At 43.5% G+C, this 24519-nt stretch overlaps 1 protein-coding gene across 4 annotated transcripts in view; it reads left to right on the top strand.

The window, feature by feature from the left end:
- The window catches only part of Ten-a (Teneurin-a transmembrane protein), a 495126-nt gene that overhangs the window by 154229 nt on the left and 316378 nt on the right, over positions 1 to 24519 (top strand). For all 4 annotated transcript variants that reach the window (XM_076532164.1, XM_076532165.1, XM_076532166.1 and 1 more), the window contains exons 3-4: positions 11450 to 11508; positions 22385 to 22630. In XM_076532164.1, the coding sequence (XP_076388279.1) occupies positions 22396 to 22630 (235 nt within the window). In that variant the 5' untranslated portion in view covers positions 11450 to 11508; positions 22385 to 22395. The remainder of the gene's footprint in view (positions 1 to 11449; positions 11509 to 22384; positions 22631 to 24519) is intronic.

The raw sequence follows: 24519 nt of genomic DNA, 5'->3' as shown, positions 1-24519 counted from the left end.
TAGCGGTTGTAACGAGAAATTGATGTAGGACGGCATAATGATTTTAATAGCATTGAAAATTTCACAAGTAGTCATGTCATCGAGGTAAGCTTAGGAACAGCTAATCGTTTACAAATAATTGCTCCATGACGAACAAATTTCGAAGCGAATGTAAACTTGTTAAACAAATTCTAGGAAACAATGCGAGGAGAATATTGCAAGACACGGAACGCGCACGATGACAATTACGCATAGGACGCCGTAATTGCAGATACAGAGGGAACGGGTTCCAACCATTATGGACGACATATTTTGCATGAGAATACAATCAGTGCAATTCAGTGGCCGCAAATACGGAGCGTATCAGTGTGAAATGTGTTCTCTGCATACGTAACGATAAGTCAAACCGGTGATTGAGAGTAGCGAGGCGTACAGCAGAAGAGCTCGTCTGAATAGAGCTAATTTATCTTATTAATGCTCGAGCCTTCGCTGCTCGAATCACGGTTATTAGCAGCTTCAAGCTTTTTCTTTTGATGGGGTTTGCTTTAAAGTCACGCCTTCTGCCGATGCGTTCCGACACGTTCTTTTTATTCGACTTGATGAACCGGAATGAATCCACCATTTTATGCTTGCCTGAAAAAAAGCCCAACGCGGTCTAAAGTCGTTTCGATCCACTTACACTCGTTTCTGTTCACAAGAATTCGGTATAATACGCGAGGCCATAACGCGATGTTGCCTAAACACAAAAGAGAAGATGCCAGGTAATCTTGTTGAACTATAGAAATGTAGGTTTCACCGATGTGCTCTCATCCATTCATAATCTTAACGCAAACTTCGAAACAGCAGTTTCGTCAAGTTTTATCTTTACTGCCTTCTTTTGTCAGGCGAACATATTTCGTCCGAAGATTCTTTCATCATACTTGAAGGTTGTAAAAATTACGTCTGTTCGATGTTTGAGAAAAGATTGATTAATTTGAGATCGATTCTTATCCTAGTTAAAAACTGTGGACTTGAATCGTAAAATAATAATTACGAGTAAAAGTTGATAAATGAATTTGAGAGGATTAAAACGGTAGTGATGGATAAATTCTGTGCTGCAAATGTTGTTACCAACCCCTCGGTTATCAAACACCCCTTCAAATATAGATGGCCTAATCTTCTTCAGCCGTTAACAAGATTGAGACCTTAATCAATCACGCATGGCGCAATTAACCTAACCTTTTGACAGTCGTCTCGTCCTAGATGAGAACACCTGACGTGGATTTCTTTAATCAGTCACCTCCCGAGCAAGGTCGAAGGGACACGAGCAACGGAGGAGAAAGACGAATGAGAAATAAGTTGAAACGCAAAATGAATCGCACGAGTGAGGCTGACAGGCAATTTTTTCATCATCGGACTGCCCGCTTAATCTTTAATAAACTTACTATAACTGGTTATTGCAGAATACGGACGATTTTAATCCGACCTTCCTCGCTTTAATTTATGATATCGAGGATTGGTTTTCTTTCCAAATTTAGCTGCGTACTTATACATTATTTTATGTAAAGTTTGTAATATAAAGTTATGTAAATATTGCTGTTGGAATTTAATTTTCGCTGAACTTTTGATGCGGTAACTTAAATTATCGAGGACGTTATTTATGTGGGTCATCGTGCAATTAACTTACGTGTTTTAAATTCGATATTGCAGCTATTAGATTGGCAATCAAATATGCAATTTTCCACGTATTTTATTTTTAAAATATTTGAACTAAAGTGCTGGGAAAGATATACAAAATATAACAAAATATTCGGATTCGATCGATAACTGTTATTTATTAAATTTTCATAAATAATTCTGCACTGAAAAGGTGTGATGGTCGCGAATTAAAATTTCGGATTTTGTGGGTTTAAAAATGAACGTTCATAAAAGCACTTTAGAGTATTATATATTTTATTGATTTCACCGTTGCTCTAAATATTGCAATTCTACAAATTTTAGTGGTCGTTAAAATACATCTGCAAAGAGAGCCCTTAGGAATCGCTCTGTGAAACCGTTACAAAGATGTCTTTCTCGTGCTTTCCGACAGAGTCATCGCTCATTTTGTTCTCACCCTTGGGCACCGATTCATCCCTAATTTCACGATCGCGCCCACCAATTTGACTTTCTTGCTTTCCGTTTATCCCCGCCGGCGCGCGCTAAATTGCCGCTCGTTCTTCTCCGTCATTTGAGCCCACCCTCGAGCGGGCATAAACTTAAAACTCGATGATACGAAGAGGTCTCTCTTATTTCTGACAGACCCAGTAGCACAGTGTCGACAAAGCATAATAAAGAACGGTACGGGTAACACGCTGCCATAACAATTACCGAGAATTTACCTAGACAGTCATAAATTATATTCAGACGAATATAAACGAGATTTTATAATCATTCCAGCGAACGAAAGTATTTCGTTCGAATATTTGTTCGTCTAATTTTAGTCGACGCGCACATTCGGTAGGTCTGGGTCACGATTGATCCCAATGCCTCCGTTCACGTATTAACAGCGCAATCACACGCTAAAACGAATCGTACAAAGCGAATCTAAATGCGCTCGTTAATTTCCCCGAAGCGTTGCAACAACACGCGTTTGATTGATACAAAGCGATTCCGATATATGTATATTTGATTGACTCGCGTAATTTAAACGATAAACTACTTTTTGAAATTACCGATTCGCTGAATCCTTGTCGAGAAGGATCGTGATAAATGCGATTACGCGGGCATAGTACGGCCGAGGAGAGTTATTCGCGATACAAAACACAATAGGAAACGCTCCCTCGGCGAGACGAAAGTGGATCTCGCGAGGGCCCCGTTAATAAATCTCCGGTAATTAGAAATAATGTAGCAGCGGGATGAAATTGCCGTTGGCCTCGAGTCGGTCGGTCGATTCATTTTTTACGCCACGCGAGCTGCGTTAAGATCTTTTAACGGGGCTGGTTATAAATGATTCACGAAACCGGAGCACACTCCACTTCAAACTGTCGTGTATATGTATATGTACGTACATATTCTGCCGCTCCGCCAGCCACCGGCTCATTAGTCACGTTGAATTCGTTTCAATTAAATCGGCCGATGCTTCGTTAACGGTAGGCCGCGATGAACGCGAAACTCTATTTTAAGACGCAGGACGTTTTAACCACTTGCCAATTGACAACTTATCTTTCACGCGAATGTTCGTTAAAATCTCTGATTATTCTTTCATTCTTTCTTAGCCCTTTTTTATCGTGGATAGACAGTTTCACTGTTCGATCGATATAGCATGTCAACTTACACCCCTTAACCTTTGATCTATATAACTTCGCCAGTTAATCGTCATTAATTTTAAAACAATTTGCACCAGCATGAACTTATATTTGTCACTACGAATTATTCGAATGATTCATTAAAAGTAAAGAGTAACTTTACTGCGTTCACTAGTTGCTCGGAATGATTACTTTGTATAAACGAAGCGGTTTCAATTATTCATCCAGGACGCTTATCCAAAGTGAAAAGGTGAACATTCGGTAATTTTTGAATTCAAGCGCATCTTCTGAATAGTTTACCTGAAAAGCGTCATTGAAGCACATCGCGTCGCGTTATTCGTATCATAAACAAAGTTGAAATTGCTTTAACATTTCCTCGACCAGAAATCTTCCGCTTCCCTTCGAAAGCGTCCCAGGCATGCAAACATCCGCTTCGATGTTCTCAAAGAGCTGCAAGTACCGCGACGTTAGTACGCTAACTCGACAGCGAGTATGCAACATTGATGCATCCTGCGAGCTGAGAGACGCGTGCGTTTTCGTGCGACCGCGATAAATATTTCGTGAGACGCGGCGCTCGTCTCTCGCGATCGACGAAGCGGAAAGCTGAGGGAACCAGGTTAGAGTAGGAGAAGAGAATCGATTACACGAGCCTGTCCCCGATCATTCGGGCAATTAAAGCGAGGCTCGAGCAGATAGTCGCGTGCATTATTTGTACGCTAATGCTTGGCTCGATAGGAACGATCAGGCTCCGAGGTCGACAATAATAACGTCGGCTTCGGGGGTCTGCTCGAAGCAGATTACGCGGCGAGACACGCGACCGGCTACGTGTGCGTGTACGTGTAACGTTTAAGGTGCGTATTCACCGGCCAACTGTGCTCGCAAGAAGATTTGGTATAAACGAGCAAGTGTAAAGATTGCTGATGTTAAATTGCAGAAATAAAAATACTGTGATTTGATGCGAAATTGATATAATTACAAGAAACGTACAGCATAAATTATGCTTGACATCTGAAGTAATGATGCGAGTTTTAAAGAAAAAGATTAAATTGTTCTGAGAACAAATGAATCAGTCGAGAGCATGCCGATGTAGAGGCACCCTTAAGCATGCGAGAGTAAGCAAAAGCATCGCCGAGTCGTCGAAGCACAGCAACTAAGGGTATCGCTGCTGGCGGCGTCACAACTCATCCTAATTACATCTACCCTCGTTTCCGGATTCGGAAACCTTCCCTTCAAGAGGGTACACTAGCACTTAATTAGTATTGCCAACCGGACTTGCCGGCATGTAGCTAGCTGCAATTGAGACGTTTAACTATATTTCCGCCTCCGAGGACTATTAACTCTTGATTTACGACGCGCCACCGAGAATAGCGAGCTTTCTTCGCCGACCTACCCCCGCCAACCGTTTCCTTCGGGGTTGGTTAATCGCGCCTCGAGACAATCACCGACTCTCGCGACCTTTTAATCTGCTCGATTAAAGCTTGGCTCGTGTCTTTGATATCTGTTGTTTCCGGGTTGCGCTAATGCGTTTCGAAGTTGGCCGACTCGAGGTGGCTGGACGAAGCCGAATTTGCGACCCGGTAATCCGCTCGAAGAAGTTTCTGCGCTTACGGGAAAACGAAATGGAACAATGCAGAATTGATATCGTTGGCTAATCGCTGGAAGAAGTACAAGCGAAGAAGCTGCATCTGTTTTTTAGCAAAGATGACTTTGTTAAACACAAATTTAAAAATATGGAAACTGAAAACTTGAAAGTGTTAAGCAGGGGATTTGAAGATACAAGTTTCCGAAAATCCTCGAAATTTGGAAACTTGAAGGCAACGTTACAACATAAGTGCGCCGCCGATTCAAAGCATCCCTCTCATCCAAACGAACGTGGTAGACGGACGACTTCGGATGCTCCACTTCGAAACTTTCTAACCGTACACTTGCTCGTGTCGTAAACACACGTCGTTCCGCGATAAATTTCAATCATCCAGACAAACTCCCTAACTAAAATCATAGAATGATACTCTTCGTTCGTTCCCGCGCTCCCACAGGGCAACCACTTTTGAACTAGTTCGCGGAATTCGGTAGCGCGCTTTAGCATATCCACTTTCTCGCGCTTCATTACAATTTCAAAGCAACGCTTCTCCATTTTACACGATACGCTTAACGTTTTCCGCGATGTCTAACGTTTCGCCGATATCCCTGTCGGAAGATTTACGAGCAAAGTTGCCGAAATTCCACGACGGAAGATTTACCTTCGCGATCCAAACGGTTGATCCTCGGCGTCAAACGTTTTTACGCGAATACTTGATCAATCTGAAACTTCTTTCGCTTTCTATGCCGTTTTGAGAAAAAGAACGCGATTCTAGCAAAGACCTTTCCATCAGTTGGACTTTACCTTACTTGGACATTAATTCGACGAGCTTTGTTTATCGTTAAAATTTTTTAAGGGGTATTTTCTGTTCTTTACGTAACTTTGGAAAGAATAAACAGTCTCGTGGGTAAAATTCGCGTTATTTCAGGGCTTGATCCACAGTGGGTTAACGCGAACGTAGTTTATCGAGCGATCAAGGGAAGCCTCCTTCTTTGTCCAAATCGAATTTCACCGGTAAACGATGCTCGAACGTTTCAAATTAAGACAACTTCTCAAACGTTCGCCGTTCCTTTGGATAATACGGCAATCGTAAAGCCGTCCCTGCTCCATTACCAGTCGAAGAAACTTTATGCGCACCTACTTTCTCTAATTGCTAGCCGACAGAATCGCCACTAAATTTTCTTGACAGAATCAGCCACACCCTGTCTAAAGCTCATCAGGGTAAAAGTCCGGGAACGGAACACGGATATGGTTAACAAAGCAGCGCTGCCCGAGAATAATCGTCAAAATTAACTGCTACCTACTTCGTCTTCTATCTCTGAGTTCTGTTTCATTTTTGCGAAACAAGCATATCTTCTTCATAAAATTATTATTCCTAGTAATAATACAGTAGAGTAGAGTTATCACATTGGCCGTGATAATCCATGTTTAGTAATACTTGTGACACTAACATTTTGAAAATAGAGCTTTAAAGAATGACGTTGTCGGTCAGCAGTCGCTGAAACACGGGTGCCGATTCTTCTTCGGACATTTGTTGGCCGATTGAAAGCTGTTCGATATTCGTGATGGGTGTCTTAAAAAAAGGGAAAAACGAGTGACGGCCGAAATGAAATACGTCATCGGCTGCGACGATATTTCATAGTTCTGGCCGATCAATTTCGACGCGAGATTCCGGGGTTGTTCGCGCGTCGCCCTCTCTGCAAATTAAAGAAGCTCCCTTCGCTTCAATGTCGTTCCTTAGAGAACGTCGATCTTCCTCCAGTTTCTTTTCATTTTTATTTATGAATCTCGCGGCGTAATAACTTGGCACGCTGGAAATTAATAGCTACAGGTAAAAATATAATTACGTGCACCTCGGTAATTGAAATATTTTTAAAAAGCAACTTCCGATAACGAACGAAACATTGATTTAATATAAAATCACTCGATAATTTTGTTACCAAGACTGAGGTGAAATTCCTTCGAAAAAATATGCAGTAGAATATTCAAATAGGCGAACTAATGCAATCTTGATAGCTCGGTTCTTCTCCAATAAAACGGACTGTTTTCTCGAATCGGACAACGAATAAACAATTTACCTCCCGCGAGCGATTTAATCAAGCTTTCTAACCCAAATCCAACAACGTTTCTTTCGATTCCGTTATCCTGCGTTGACGTCACTCCTTCAATCTCGATCTCCGAATAAATTTTTCCAGCGTACCGACAGCTTGTCGCCGCGAGAAATTCTAATTACATCCCGTTAATCCGGCAGATTAAGTGGCACGGCCCGATCGAGTTTCAATTTCTTAAAACTCACCGCGACAATCAATTTCCTTGAGCTCCAACGAGCAGGAAAATCGGGCTAGCGAAGCACCGGGGTTCGGTTCAAATAATTAGCGAGATGAGACACTTATCCGAGTAGGCCGTACAATAGCTCCGCGACGGTTCGAGAAAGAGAGAGAATCTTGAAGATCCGAAGGGGAAGACTCCAGCTGGCTTCCTGGTAGCCCTGTAATTTCGATAATTACGGGATAATGCGTTTAGCCGCGGCGACATACGCACCGGTAACATGGTTCAGGACGCCCGTAAGATACCTGCAAATTAATTAAGCGGCTGCCATGGTTTGCCGAATAGTATGTGTTTATCGGAATGACGCCCAGGCATGTAGATCTTGTCTCTAGTCGAAGAACATTGTGGTTCGTGGACGCTCATCGACGTTCCTGGATGTTCGATACTCCTCTGTCACACGGTGAATAATTGTGTTATGCGCGTACGAGCAAGCGATGTATCGTGGATTATATGCGATAGCGTGTGTTCAACGAAAAAGGAGAAAATTATGGAACTGGTACGTGGAATCCCGTTATATTGCCAGCGACGAGACCCGACGAAAGTTTCGATAGCTCCGGTATGACAGTCGTGTTAACAAGTTGAGAAAGTTTAGAATAATGTCAATAAACGTTCCTTTGTTCATAGTTTGGCGACGTCATGCAGCGCCGAAATTTCGACCACGATTTTTCTCAAACACCATTTCCTCGCGGGTAAGAAGCTTCCCTTTATGATGAAACAATATCGTGCGTTGCCTTTTCTCGAATACCCACGTTTCCCTCGCCAACCCCTCTACTCTCATCCGCTCTCACGGTTTTCGTCGCCTCCACCCTATCTGCATTCCTAGTCCCAACGAGCCGCAAAGGAATTCCAATTTTAAACAAAAGTTTCCTGACGGCGGCAACCTCGCTGCTTTCTTTCCGCTCCCCGTCCACTCATCGCCTCTCCGCTTTTCGCGTATCTTACCCTTTATTTTTTCCCTCCTCCTTCACTTTCACCCCCTCTGTCGCAAATTTTACTCGTTTGTGCATGCATTGTACCTTTAACCGCAGCTATTTTGTTTAAATTTTTTCCTTAATCGGTGAAGCTTGGAATTTTTGCAATTTATTCGAGGTGAATACATATTTTTCTTTCGATATAAGCGCCATGAGCAGCGTCTAACTGAACCGCAAATCGCTGCTCCTCTACTTTAAGACATTTATCTACCCTTTCATACATAGTTATCCTAATAAAATAAGCAGATAATAGAATCCAGCAATCTGATCCCAATAATTTTCCGATCATTCCTCAAGCGAGCCCGGAACACGAGTGCGTGCTTGGAAGGAAATCGCGTCGCAAATCTCCGTTCCTTTTCGCGTTTCTTCGAAAAAAGAAAACGAAAGACCGTCCAACCGTCGACCCAAATTCCATCATCGGCGAATTCCTGGTGGCACCGGATTCGTGATTCGCGTGCAGATCGCGATAGGGGCAGACGCGTAGCCGTGTCTACATACCCGCAGGTAAATATGTATACGCGGTATCGTGCAGGAGGTGCACGCACGCTGCCGCAGTCGAATATAATCCTAGCGAAACGGTGTTACGTATGCACGAACAGCCGGTGCACACGTGTGTGGGACCACATCGCGAACCGGCTGCCAGTGTCTGTCTGGCTGCCGACATTGCGAATCCTATACGGCAGGCTGCAGGCACGAATGGGGGATCAATGTTTTATCGATATTACAGCAGACGCGGCACTGATACGTCTCGAGTCGTTGCCGAACATATAGCGCGTGCTTTCTGCCGTTTGCGCCAGGATTTATGGATTAACGTTTGTTTATCGCCGACATTGTTGGTTTTTTCTTCGCCCCTGCTCACGTTGGTCATTGAGAAGGGTAGATCAAGTGTGTTGAGTGCAGCCATGGTCTAAATTTAGGACCTCACCTTACACACGACTGGTCAAAGCGATAAGTTTATTTCAATTTTAGCTAGTCTTATGATTAATACTATCTTTTATAATTCTATTAGTTAGAGAAGAGTATAAGTTTGTTTATTTAAAATTATTTGTTTAGTACATTCTAATTGTTGACTGGGTAAATATGCATAAAAGTGAAGAGAACTGACAATATAGACCAGCAATTTTCTAGTCCTTGTCCTTTTCTGAATTGGGAAGGAAATAAGGCGTGTAACAGGTTACACGGGCCGTATCGGGGTCACGCAACCCCGCCCCGAGTATTTCGGATGGACCAGAGAAGGCTGGCATCGGAGGTATTCACCGAGCCACCGGTCAAGCAGCCAGAATTCGATATTCGGGAAGTGGAGGCGACAGAGGGGCCGGAAGTATGAAACGCGGAGATGAAAGGGGGCCTCGGACGATATTCCGAAACAGGAGGTAGCCCGGAAAGAGGGCGGGAAAGTGGGCAGAGGGTGAGAGATCCGTCGGTCCTTTGATCTAAGTTTCTGGGAATGCAGGGCGAAGGGACAGCGTGCGTAGCTGCCGCCCAGGAAGTTGCCAGTAATTTGCTTAGTTGAATTAGATTGTGAATTTTGCACCGCAGTGTTTGAGCCATCGTTCGTCGACGACTTTACCAGGCCAGGCCTGGACCGTCTCCGCGTTGCCTCCTCCTCGTCGTAGCTGTCGCCGTCGACGACGTCGTTGCCGACCTTATAATTACTGTTCTATCTTCAGAGAGAAGTTTGTCAATTCGTTGCCTCGGCAGAAATCCACGCTTTGATCCGGCAAGGAGGTGGCTGTACGCGGAGTTTGAAGGCAGGATGCGGCCTCCATGGCGTCGAGCGGAATCGCGCGCGATAATGCCGCCGTGATTTCCGTCGCTTTGATCTGTCGCCGCTCGCTAAACGGAAAAGATGATCTAGAACGGGGAGAGACATTCGTGAGCAGCCAGGAATAAAATTAATCTGACATCAATGAAACGCGCATCGCTGCCGGATTCGCGTACCAACACGAGGATTTCCGAGACGCGCCGCGCCATGTTCGGATTACTTCGGCCTTGATAGTTTGAAATAAATACGAAGTTCTCGGGGCGAAGATCCTGTAGGAGATGTTTCGTTTGATGTCGCTTTCGGTATTTATCGCTGTGGAGCGGGTCGTTCAAGAAAGGAGACGGTTTCCGTTTCTGTGTAGGTGATCGGGCAGCTCCTACAGCTATTATCGCTAAGGTTAGATACAAATTACGACGAAAGATCAAAACAAAGTTCGTGAGAAACCGAAATTAAGCTCGTGATCCGCGACAGCTTGAGAAACGAAAAGATGTTCCCGCGAACGGCGTGGATCAATCGGAGACAAAAACGGTCGTTGCTGATTAGGATGGTCTAACTGGCATTATGAGTTGCATGAATAGCAGGAGACACAGACGATAGGGGTTGACGAGTACACGGAGACAAGGGTGAAAGGGAACGGGCAACACTTCCGGGACCCAATATCATTCGGAACGAGACAGACCGTAATTCCCACTTGCTTGGCCTTCGGAGACGAGGAAGCAGAAGCTGCGTTTGTTGATTATCCGACCGGTAAACACGGCGCATTGTTATCGATTGGGCCAACAATCTGCCGCCCTCCTATATTGACGCAATACTGCCTCGCACTTGCATAATGAATGGTTGGCTAATGACCCTACGGAGGTTGCGGAAACCACAGCCAGAGGATAGTAGGCCCGGGCCTTGAAGTACTTCCGGCATCAAACATGCACCGCTCGCGGATCCTCGGGATCCATGGGTCTAGCCACTCGGCCGTGTATCGTTCCTGTTCGTAATAGGAGCACGAAGCCGACTTTAATTCTTCATTAAGCCTGCCAACTGATAGAGGGAGAGAGACCGAGTGGATAACTCGTGGTCGTGGCCAAATACGTTGCCTGGATATCCGGCACACGATACCGTTTCGCATAAATTTATCACGTTCCGGCATAAATTTAACGACGACTTTCTGCCCAGCGCGAACTTAATTCACCGTAAATCTGGATCTGCCCGCCTTCGAATCTTCTTACGTAACGCGAGCTTAGCCTCACCTGCTTTCGCAGCTATTCGGACCTTCTTGGATTTTACCCTTTCGCAACGAATGGCAGGGAAATGAAACCGTCTTTGCGCACGAACGACTGTTATGAGCGGTCGATCGCGGATCTTTAAGAACATCCGTAAAATTGAAATCGCAGCCGTATCTTTTGAGACTGTTAGGTGGAGGAGCAAAGTACGTGCTAACGCGGAAAATTAAAATCCTTATACCTCGAATTTAATACGATTATAAAAACAGATTATTGAACTTTCAAACTTTCAATTGTTGAAATATGCTTGACGATAGAAGTACTAAAAGACATGTTCTTTTGGCTTTCAGCTCTGCCGAGCACGCGGACTCTAACAAACAGATTCTGACCACCAGTCTGACGTGTCACTGTAAGTACATAACTAGCACTTTACTAGCATAAGTAAGAGAAGTATCTCTTAATAATTTGCGTTTGAGCCGTAAATTAAAGTTGCGGGTAATCTTTGAACGAGTCCTCGCGAAGTTATTACGGTGCTTTTAGAAATTTAACGCAGGCACAATGCAGACACCAAGGTCGTAATATAAGTTGTACTTTAATACTTGTGATTCTTTTGTAGCCAGCTTTCCATCACTTTAGCGAGCTGCGTCGCGAATAACCGCGTGGAGAACGACGACACGCTAGAAGGGGTCGGTCGCGACTTTCCCCATAGAACTTCCACCTTTGTGTCCCCCGTCCACGCAATAACGACTCTAATCTCCTTACGTTCCCAAGCTGTTTTTGCGGACCGAACGAAAGTACTTACGGCGTTGACCAGTCGGCTATAAGGGACTTACAATTTACTTCCCCGTAAGAGGCTTTATGCGGCGCAAAACGTTGCGCTACCCAGAAGGACTTTACTTAACGTTCATTCCGTTTTACATTCAACGTCGCCGGAAAGTAGCGTGGCTTTATTGCATGCAACACCTACTTTTCGCGATAGCTCTCTCGGACCGTTATAATGGGGGAGAAAGGGGCGTTTTTTTCTCGTAGTCGAAACTCTGGAATTACGAGATCTCGAATGCGACCAGGCGGTTATATGCCAGCGAAAGCTTCACTGTTCTTCTGCGTATCGAGAAACGAGCATTGTCAAGTTTTAATCCGTAAAGGTGACGGCTTTTTCATTTTTTTTGTGAAATCGGAAGAAATCCTTTGAGAAATGTCTAATTCATAAACAATCTTAGATAACGTGATTATATTTTGTAACAGCAATGAAAATACGTCTGTTTCCTCTTTATGACATCAATACAGTTTCAGTTGGTACTTAATATCCATTCTGAAAATACGTTCAACTGGTTGAGTGGATTTAAGCATGGGTTTGCGGGATACAAGGAGAATAACGTCTGATATATCAGCCCCGCGAGACGTCTGACTATAAAGATCCATTACCACTTAAGCGGAACATATTCTCTTGCCATTAAACGCGTTTAAAATGTTCAAGGTTTTATTATCTTCGCCTCGTTAAAGTTAATTCAAAGCTATCATGCATTTCGAGGCTCACATTTAACGATAAAGTTTAAAAAATTAAAAAATGTCTACTTATCGTCCTTCTCTGGCTGTTTTTCCTTTAGCTTCAATTATTAGAATGTTTTCTCTCCTGAAATTTTATTTCGCTTAATACTCGGAGCCAGCACGAGGAGAAACCGTTTCCACGCATTTTACGGGCGTCTCGCCGAGTGAATCATCGTGCACTCCTGTTTAGAACACCTCCGGGAGTTTCGAAGGACAATCCAATTTTCAAGGCCGGCTCTACGTCTCGAAGATATTGTTTTCCAGGGGATTCTAGCGCGATCGCGCGAAAGTCCCGATTTCTGGCCGGTTCTTTGCAAGAACAAACGATACGAACGAATCCTCGCTGGACGATCGAGTCTTCGCTTTTTGTTTCCCGTTTTCCGATGAAATTTCAGAACAATTCGAAACCCGTTTCGTAACGAGAAATTATACCGATTTTATAATTAAATGCGCAAGCGATAAAGCATATTCAACATAATTACAAAAATCAATCGCATTTCTAGGATTACCGGATCCGCTCCACGGTCGAATTAATTGAACATTTATACGAGTTTGCAACGGCTTCGTGGCGAGCCGAATAAATAACTGCGTTTTATCGTGCGTTTTAATTTATCTGTAACACGGAGCTATTTAATCAGGGAAATAATACTCGTATCGCGTATTGGAATTTATTAAGCTAATATAATTATACGATTCCGTCATATATTTTGAGGCTTTCGCAAATTGTCACGTTCGACTCGTTTCCTTATTCTCTAACAAAAATTCTTTATAATATACGTCATCGTTTCATCAGCGAAGAGAAAGTGTACCCTAAGAAATCTTTTAATTAAGCATTTCTTCTTTCATAAATGAAGGAACGTTGTGCAAATCCTTGGGTGATTGTCTTGAGATATTTTTGCACCCTGCGGCTCCTTCCTTTGACTGCTGACGAAATGCTTCATTTCGGTTCGACAATTTATTTTCCCTCGACAGCTAAACGTTTTCGTACGTCGATTCTTATTAGGAATTAAAATTATTCAAAGCAGGAATATTTTTATAAGCTGACGATTAAGATTAAGTGGATATTAAGAATATTAACCAAAGATTTATGTGGTCATTTTTCTTTCAATTTCTAATTTGATTAGTTTCCTATTCGTGTTAAAAATTGAGCCAAATAGATCTCAAGCTAAGATACTTTCAACTGACCGTTTTGGTCAAAAGTCCTTAACAGATCAGGAGTATGCAGCAACATGTAATCCGCACGAAAGAGTCGTTGAGCAACCGTGTACAGGTCGATGTTGGTTAGAAACAATGGTCGACTAGTAGCCAAAGTGGGTTTACATCGCAATTAAGTTTCGCAGTAATGTCTGTGCCAGGGGATACGACTCTAAACCGTCTTCCTTGCCCGGCGGCGTGTGACGAGAACGCATGGATTTACCTACCATTTGGCAAATGAAGACGAAACAGCCTCGTAGATTACCGGTGGTCGTGATACACCGCCTTACACCCTGAACCCCAAACGCGTCCATGAGCTTCCTTTCGCGTGATCGAAGCTATTGTCCGTGAGAGACTCGGATTTTGTGTTCAACCGTATTTACGCTAACGCGTCTTACCGTATAGTTCTATCCAGTGGTCCGTAAAATAGGAGCAAGTCTTTCCGATTGCGATCGAAACTCCATTTTGAAGGAAATATGCTGGTATAAATTTTGATGTAAAAATAATATTTTGTTACGAAAAGATAACGTATTAGACACGGGTGGTTGCGTGACATTTACCCCGTTATTTCGTAACATAATTTTTATAATAGATCGCGACGATGCATAGGAAAAGGGAGGACAAAGGAAGCTTTGAATTTTGATATGTTATTTCAAAGTTATATGACCGCATAAAAGATGAAAGCTCCCTTTTGATAGGGAAATAATGACGAAAAGAAGAATACAGTATGGTTCCATAGATTTCAACATCCGTCTCGCGAACTCTGGTTACATTTTTAATTAAACAAAGCCGCTGTGCAATGCTGTGCGATCTACATTTTCGCCGTAGCAGATTATCCCTGTTATCCAACACGGAACCGGGGGATTCTGAAGGCGAGTACTTCACTAGATATTTCTGTTTCTGTTTTTTCTCCTCGTTACGTAACAAGTTCCTGTTAAAACAGTATACCCTTTACGCGAGAGATATTTACTCGTAAAATCCTGCCTCGTATCTAAACGCTCCAATTGTTTTCACGATGTTTACAGGAGTATTTTCTCGAAACGTTCGCAACAAGTTCGAACGTAACCGGTATAAATTTGATTCGAACGATAACGAGCAGGTCGTTACGATGATTACACCAATTAAACAACGTCAATGAACGACGAAAGGACGAGTGGAATCGTTTCATTGTTCCAAACGATAGAGGTCGCGCGAGAGGAAACGGCGCGGCGATAGGAGGAAAGGAAGGCAAAAGGAAAAGAAGGAGATGGGAAATTACCGTTTAATTGATTACAAAGAAGAATTTCCACATTCGATGGCCGGCGGAGGTCAAAGCACCGGTCCGTCGAAGGCAAACGGGACCATCGTTGCTACTCTTCAGAGACGACTCGTTTCAGAGATCAGAAAAGAGAGAACGTGGCTTTGACTGCTGTGATTGCGAACTTGATTGTCAGCGTCTCTTCCTGACTCTCGCAGAAAACCCCTCGCTTCTTCTTACTCCCTGCTGACATTCGTAATTGTTCCCGAAGATGATTTCTCTGTTCTTTCGACTCTCGTTAAAAATTGAATTCGTTAGAAACAACGTTGTTCCTTTTGAATCAACATCCGCAACTGCACTTCAAAAAATTTCAAATGTTCTGCACGCGTTCAAATAAATTCTTCGTAAAATCGACTAGTTCGTAGAGCGTCTAGATGTGTCGTGGTTTCGCAATCTCGCCGAGCAAACAAAATTTACGACTAAATCGTTTCGCCGTAACGTTACGACCTCATCCATCCTCATCGATTATCGTTGTTTTTAATATCTTCTCTCTGGTCCGTGCGAATCCACATCGTCCTCGTTTACAGACACTTTTTACAATATATTTTACGTCATGAACGTCCAATAATCGCCACCCTTGATAACTTTAATCACGCGAGACGTCGCTTCGAGCATCGCAGTAAACCCGAAAGTCTTGTTTAGAATTTCAACCTTTTTCCAAGATACTGTAAACTTTCGCGAAATAAGGTTTTCATCTCACGAAACAAGCTAAACAAAATCAATCCAGCATCAGTCACCACCGCTGAAGTTTGTTGCACGGTCAGAGTTTATGATACGAACGTGACTTTTTCGTTGCTTTCAAGATGCGAAGCTTTAACCTTGCTAGTTTTATTCTGTGTTTTTCGAATTTCGATCAAACTTTTCTTGGACGAGAGATTAAGACCCCGCAAAGGGTATTTGCCATACGGATTTGGGATCGAAGAAATTTTCTAGATATTGATATAATTATTATAAAAATTCCATTTTTCTAAACAGGATTATTGTTTCTGGAATTCGTAATCGATGAAAAGGTGACGTTAAAAGCGAAACATTCGTCGCAACCACGAAATTTGAATAAAAACGTGCGGCAGCAAAGAGATAAAAGCAATGATTCTCCGCGTACGTGATATACCAAATAAAAAACGAACATGGAGGGTGACGGATCACAAACGAGCTGAAACTCGAACGATTCTCGTGGCGGAATCGCTTAACGAGGCTCCAGAACTAATCAGGGAGGCAAAGGATCTGGCTCAATATTTAAATTCATCTTTGTTCCGCGACCCAATCCGTCCGTAACGAAAGTTAACGAGATGATGTTAATTAAATCCAACACAGAGAATCCCGGCTGGTGAGAAAATTTGACAATGGCACACGCACGCTCGCTCGCAGTGTACGTGTAAGGGTATGTGTAGTCGTTTACACGAGAGCAGGACGTCGTTGGTCGAAGCTCGATGAATCGATGACCGCTTTTAGTAATGATGTGTACATGGCAGACCGTCCTTTCCCGATGGGGTCATCCTAGGACGCGGCTGGTACGCTGACTCGTGTGTAGCGGCAGCCAGAGTTTGCCAAGGGGGACTTATTACGTCCCTGGAATTACCATATAAATTATCGCGTGATGAACCCAGCGGAGTGCGAAACAGTGCACGCTCTGGCCTTTGTCGAGGTTTCGGTTATGGTTAATCGGCCACGCCGTTTAATTGACATTCTGCGCCGCAAAATACCGCCTGTCCCGCGCCTCGTGTAATTTTCTTCGTCTCCTGCCTGCCAACAGCCGCGTTACATAGCGCCGCGTTCATTGATCGCTGATCATTTCTCCCTACAAACCAAATCATAGTCGCCCCTATCTTCTTATTGACAAAAATCTACGACGGAACGAATTCAAAAATAATTAGAATTCGCTAGCTTCCAGATATCAAAGGTCAGATATAGTCAAATTCCGAAATTCTTGCGATCAAGTGCATATCGCCTTGAAGAAGTTCTCCGAACCTCGAATCATCGTTCGAAAGATGCATTTATCCGAACCACCTGCTCCGATCGCGATTCATCGCGCACCATCAATTTCAGGTGCGGCAGAAACGCTTCGATTAACGCTTCGAAATCTGATACCTATTTCAATGAGGAAACTCGAACACGGAGATTGATGAAGTATCCCATCGAAACACGTCGCGCTTCATTGACTCGGTACAGCGATTTTCGTTCAAGATTCGACGCCATTACCTGCGGGCATCGTGCGTGGATACTATCCGCAAGCGTATTCATCTCGTTCCGCGTGCCGTGGCATATGCATAACCTAATCGTGGCATCCACGTGTATCGCGTACGGAGTAAATTTAATGGTACGCGTAATACACGGTTCTCGTTGGAACAGACGCGGTAATTAGCGGTTATTCAAATTTTCAGGATCCTCCATTGAAGAGGAGACCCGGGCTGAAACGTTTACGGGGCTTCATCGACGAGATTACAGACAGACATAATTATCCCGCGTGGCGATATCATGACAGCCTGAATAGAAGACGTCGCAGACGGTGTCTGAGCGTTTAAGATCCAAACTATCGTCCCTGTTGACGAGCACGATGAATATGCAAAACTCTGCGTCGCCTGTACGACGACCAGCGTCTATGTTTCATGCATTCAGATGCCCTACTTACGTTTCTTCCTGCTCTCTTCTAGCCTTGGGCGAAGGATTGAACAACGTGGTAGCGTGTCGGCTTCATTAGGTGCCATTTAAAAGGTCTACATTTTGCAGGGAATTCCCGCCACGAGCGGCGCCCATGCAAATCCCACTCAATTCGCGAGAACGCCGGCAAACTCTTAAAGCCTTTTATAGGATGGCTTCTCTAAGACTGAATTCGTGGCCTGAAACTCGAAACGCTATATTCTTCAAACGTACGCTTTACCACCTGACTTTTTCGCGGTTTTACGTGAACATCACATGCGATGGAGATTTTTAACCTCTTTCCGGGAGGCCACGCACGATTCTCGCTGACTGATTTATGCGAGCAAAGGTGAAACTGAGCGGATTTAAATCTGGAACTTGCTCGAAACTTCTTGGAAATTGTTTGCGCTCGAAGCACTTTGCTGGATGTCCATCGATGTTACCATCTTTATTAAATCATATTAATACTAATATGTTATATTAGTTACTATCGATTACTAAATTTAGGAGGTCGAAAAATGTCCAGAAAAGTGGAATTTTCTTTGCTACTCTCCAACTGTACTTTCATCCAGGAAATTAGAGTCATCGCGACATTGTTTTGCCAACGAAGCAACGGAGTCATATTTCACGCACGAGCGCAACCTGAGAATCGTAATTGAACGAAAGGGGGTGGAATAGGGTTGGGAAGAAGATTCGTTGAACACATCCGACGTCAAGGCGAGCACGAGCATTAGGGAAAAAGTTATTCTTATTACCAAGCTAGGTCACACGTGTATATTATTGCCAAGAAGTTGCTTCCATTCTACGAGAAACAGGCCAGGCCAGGACGTGAAAGTTTTTCGATACTTTCTTAACGACGATCTTGCGTCACTCTCATAACACGACATGCATTGTCTACGGTTCAACGTTTCTTCATTTTTATCAATTACCCTCGATATTTCTTCCTTTATTTTTTTCTTCCACCATATACGATTGAACGTATTTTAAACAACAAATTAAGTGTAATAAAGAAGATTTATCTGGGAGCACAGTTTAACACACCAGGGGTTATTTTAAGATTAGAAATAGATTCTTTTAAAAGAATGTTTACTTAGGAAAAATTCCAGTTAGGAAAGAAAGTACGGGGTCTTCGAAAGAGCTTTTTTATGGAAAGATAGGCTAGTTCCTTTTACTGGTCGCGAAAGAATACACGGTAATGTCAAGTCTCATGAGTATAGTCGACAACCCCGTGGCAGGGTTCTACGTTAAGGTTCTGATATTGTACAAGACTGTCATATTATCGGCCGTTAATGCCACGTGTTATAACTTATAGCAATAAGAGTAGCCCATGGTTCAGTACTTCGCGTTTATGGATCCTTAGAAAGTGTTCTATTAAAAGGGTGGATTCTGTTCTTAATACGCGAAACGAACAATGGAAGGCCATTCCCCGATCGTAAACGATGCCCCATAAAACATTTTATTTATGATATAGTAGTCATCTCTCCAATGCAAGACTATGGCTAACGTTTTTCCATGGTCCGGAAGTGCATGGATATCGAAAAAATTTTCTTCTTGAGCTATGCACAGTTTCGATTATCACTTTACATTCTTCCCTCAAGTAGCAGATTAATTGCACAGTACACACAGAGTTTCAGAGCATGAACAGTTAATCTCCCGATAGTAAAAAACATCAAAAGATTTTACAGAAATCTGGCGCGCAACTTTTGAAGCCAAGTCCTAACGGTGTAATAGCAAAATAGTGAGTGAGGTAATTTTAACATCCCTTCTACTCTTGAACGTAGCTGAAGCACGTTCAGGGTGGCTCGTTCGTTAGCTCGACTTAAAGCAAGTCGAGTTTTCCGATTCACTTACGGTTTGACGAGTCTCCCACGTTCCCTGCTCGCTTGCACGCGAACGAAGGAGTAGTTGAAGGGCCGACAAAACAAAACATCGTAAAGCACCCTCGTCTGTGGAGGATGCGACCTGTTAGCCGCTATTGAGGCAAGTGAGAAAAGTGGCTGCGAGAGGTTGGTGGCCGGCGATGCATAAGGGCGCGTTTTCACAGGACGGTTTCATCCCTAGCCTGGCGTATTGAAATTTATTAAGGCGACGGCTCAACGCCACGAGATATTTCGTTGGGAATTTCATTCTGTAAATCGTGACGATCTCAATGTTGAAAAGCGCGCCGCTTGCGCATCCGAATGCTTGACCAACGGCCACGTTTATTTACTTATTTTGCTTTTTGGTTAACTTTCGACGAACACGGGATTTCGGTTGCTCTTAATTTTAAAGCTGTCTGGTTCTCGTGCCTCTGGTTCGTTCGCGTTAAAATCGACATGGTTTAAGTGTTTTTTCAACGACCTCCGAGGCTGAATATTTATTTGCTCTTCCATACAGATGTTCAGTCGGTACGAGTGTTTGGAATTGAAACGTTCCGCTGCTAGTTTCCGGCCGGTGTAAAAATCTACGGTAACTGGTAAATTTCGCCAACCATCATGAGATTATCCGTGATCGTTGGTTGAACGCAGATACACGCGTTACGAACCAAGAGTTTCGCTTTTTCCGCATCTGAATTAATTACGCGTCATTGATATTTACATTAACTGTTCGAGCAGTCGAGGCACAAAAATGTACTAAAAATGCTTTACGCGTTAACAAGTTTGGTAATCCGTTGAAAAGTCGTTCGACAACCCTCGTAGAATTTGACTTGTTAAAAGAGTAATCTAATGAAATACTATGCATAATGATGCGACACCGACAAATCGCAATGAGATGGAAGGAAATCGTTTCCTTTGATGAATTTTACGAAGTACTCGAGCTATTCTTTGACTTGGACTCCCTCGACGAAAAGAATTTTCTCTGTCCAGAATATTTAATTAGTCCGCTCGCACCACCGCATTGAGAATAGGGTCTTCGAAGATCGATAACATCTTGAGCGTGTACGGGATCGGATAATTGAGTGGTGGATACCTCTCGAAATTCCCATGGAGACGTCCTCACAGTGAGTAGCTCCCCCTTGATTATCGAGACAGCTGATTGATGCTTCGAGCTACGATTCGGGGAGACAGTCGACCATCTTAACATCGCTCCCTGTTTCTTTAACTCTTCTTTAACTTCGAATCTAATATATATTCCGATTTAACCTAATCTGACGGTAAAACTTTCCCAAAGTTAATTTAACCGGATACACGATCTTATCGTCGAAACGTAATTATTCTGGTTCGGAATGAGATTAAGTATACAATTTAGAGATGTCCGTGTTTAAATTCTAATCAGCTAATTGAACGAGTCGAGTAGTTTTTCTGTCGCGAATTCAACTCTCTCTCTCTCCGGTGTATTATAATTTTTCAGATAAATAAATCCTCCAGGGACAAACAGTCTAATGGTAACATAGTTTGCATAATACGATGCCCTTGTTTTGCATCGATAAGGGACGAGTATCGGAAAATTCTTGCAGAACGTTACAAAGCAAACACGACCGTCGGTGTCGAATCGTGAATTATCCGTATTCAATATCGGCGAGCAGGCAATTCGATTTCATTCAACCTCGAATGACTCCCATCGACGGCCGTGAATGCTTAATGAGCCGTCGTTGTTTGCCGTCGAAACGCTATCGAGTTTCCGTGTTTCAGGGGCCTTCGATCTCTCGTAGCTTTCATAATGAAAATACGCCGACACGAAGCGTTATTTTGTGGCTCGATAAAATCCGTACTTTGCCAACCGATGATTATCTGCCGAAAAATACGAATCTATGCTTGCTCGATTCGTTAAAATAGTTGGCCGCACGTACGAGCTCCGACTGTCGCCAGGTTTATTCGAGTTTATTTTTCCTTTTTATTCGACGATGTAAACACAAAGGAAAAGCAATTTGTCACGGTTAAACGAAACCTGATGCTATTTCAATTATTTCCTGATCGATCACGGTTGACAATTTCATGTCGGTCAAAGGGTGTGACAGAGTTTGCGAATGTTTTAACAACGTTCCACGCGAATGATTCGTCGTTAAAGAGAACAACAATAAGGATAAATGGATTATATTCTTGTACAGGATCAAATTATCGCGCATAATGTGTTTGTTTGAATGTCGGTCATTTATGCACGTGTCAGAGCCGATCTACTCGCAAATTAAATTTTCAAACGTTTTAAACATGGATCGGGATTGCAGCCTGCGAGGCCGTTAAATTATTTGATCAAACTTTCCTGGGTACAAAATCATATATTGTTACGGAAAAACGGGATATGAACGAAACGTTGTATACCAAATCCGATGTTCGAAACCATCTAAAGCGTCTACTCTACGAGAATTTACATCAAAGAAAGTGATTTTCAATTCGTCCTCGTCACAAATATTTGCTTCGTTCTTCCAACTTATACAAGTTTCAAATTTTCGAACCTGTGTTTAAAATGTACGCGTACAAGTACCGATACGCGTGCACCCGTTGCACCCAACACAACCCATGCACAAGTTCGCCCTCGAGCTCAGTTTTGAACGGTTCATTCGTTCCATGAAACCAAAGCGTTCGCGGTTGACGCACCATGTACCGATTCACTGACGCGCGATCGAATCGTTGCTTACATTCGCAGCAAGTATTCAAGGTGTATTGATCGTTGCGTTCGAATTTGATTGCAGATGCTGCAGTGATGGACGGCGAGGGCACTTTGGGCCGCGGTCACGGAAACGGGGGCCGTGGACTGCGCCGTCAACGGTCCCTGGAATGGCGAGAGAGGCGCGGTTACGGACCCAGTGCCCAATCCAGCAGCGACGACGAAGACAACTCTCGTCATGCTGTTGGTCCCACGTCGACCTCGTCCGCTGGCAGGGGCGCCAGAAGTCCAGGCCATGTTTTCGCCTCCCTCCTGGCGCAGCAGTACGGAAGTGAGTGATGATATAATTGATATTTGATATTTTGATCGAAAACCTTATTCTGGACAGACGAAGAAAACTTTTATTAATCTAGCTGACACGTGTAGGAAACATATTTAACCCCTGTTTTACAAGGGAACTTGTTTTAACGAGTGACGTTTATCAAAGGTCCTGACATACAGTATCGTCGCAATTACTGACAGTGTTTCGTTAACAAACTACCATATGTAATTTTCAACCAACCGAGAATATTTTTCCCTAATCTCTAAACGCCCTAAAACTTCCAGCTGGAACGAATCCGGTTCTTCATTAATCGGAAGTGGCAGTCGCGACTCATCGAGCCCTACCCGCTCCTAGACAAAAGAAATTAACGTAACGATTCGACTTGTAAGCCAGACCAGTCTGATTGGATGACCCTTCGTCCATTTTCTTCCGTCTCGATTCAAACGAACTTTAACGAGCGACTTAATGAGCAACCTATGAACTTCCAATCGCAACAATTAAACGACGGTGCAGCTGTTGGTCGCGAGAACGATGCAGAAAAACGGTTTCGAACAGGTACCGATCATCGAATAATGACCTGTCGAGTCGAGAACGATTTAACGATACACGCCGGTGGTCGGTAACTCTTTTTCCTTCTCTCCTTTTTTTTCTGTTTCCTTCGAGTCGATCTGCTGCCGCCGCCAATAATAAAGTTCAGAGTAGCTCGTTCATCATATTCCATCAAACGCTCGCGCAACCCACCCCTGGCCATTCAGTTTGCCTCCCTTAATCTTCCTTCGACTCTCCGGCAAACGCGTAGATTAAAGGATTTACGAAATTAGTTTTACTTGCTCGCGTCGTCTACGAGCGCGGCCGGATATTAAGTTTGACGGTAAAATCCAGATTGCCAGGCGTGGGGACGCCTTCGTCACCGGTACGTGCTCGAGTAAACAAAGCCTTAAAAATAATATTTCTGCCCGCGCGGCGACGATGCCTCTCCAACAATAATCTCATTTCGTCGCCTTTGTCGCGATTCATTTGCGGCGACGACGACGTATCAAGATGGAACTTAACGCGTTAATTACTTTTGTTGCGCGCGAACGTTGATTTTCACGCCAGGGTCTGATCGATGGAATCATCGTCGCAGTTTGGACTTTTTTCAAACGTGACCATAATTTTCGTGATCTTAATTTTTCGAAAATACTTTTGCCCCGTTTAGCTCCATAACTGCAGCAATGATCGTGTTGCACGGTCTTCGTCGCGATTCGTTTGCGTATTGTGTATCGATTACGCGACTCGTTCGCGGTATCCCGTATAAATATCGCGCGCCGCATAACTGCATTATCATTGATGGCTTATTTGGATTACTACTTACGCAAATAATAGTTTAATATCGCGCGTTCCGGTTGCACGACCATTATTTGACCTCGGATATAGCCGGTTATCCCGATTAAATCTACAAATTCGTGTCTCTACCACTGTATCCCTGTTGTGCGATCCCTGTTCTATACACTCTGCGTGTTTCGCGTAATCATTATGTTCTGACAACTTTTTAACTATTCTTCAACTCTACCGACTAACAAATTCAAATCTGGTTCCATCACCGATAGAGTTGTACATTGTTCCTGTAGCGAAAATATAATATATTCTGAAAAGTTGATACTCGCGATCAATTTCCTGGTTATTTTGTAACACTCATCCTCGTCGATCTTCGACTCGACTTTCCGCTTTCCTGGACGTTTCATCGATTCGTCTTGAAGTTGGACAAAATAAACGAGGAGGACGAAAAGGGGACAGGTTACAGAGACGGAAGGGGCGAACTCAATTAATACCAGTGCTCGGTTTATACTATATTTCTTGGTTGCGGTATCAAGCGAGCCAGCAACCCACCTCACGTCTGTCTGCATTTGTTCCAATTC

The sequence above is a fragment of the Megachile rotundata genome, chromosome 5 (assembly GCF_050947335.1).
Source record: "Megachile rotundata isolate GNS110a chromosome 5, iyMegRotu1, whole genome shotgun sequence".
NCBI lineage: Eukaryota > Metazoa > Arthropoda > Insecta > Hymenoptera > Megachilidae > Megachile > Megachile rotundata.
This window is presented reverse-complemented; position numbering and strand designations above follow the sequence as displayed.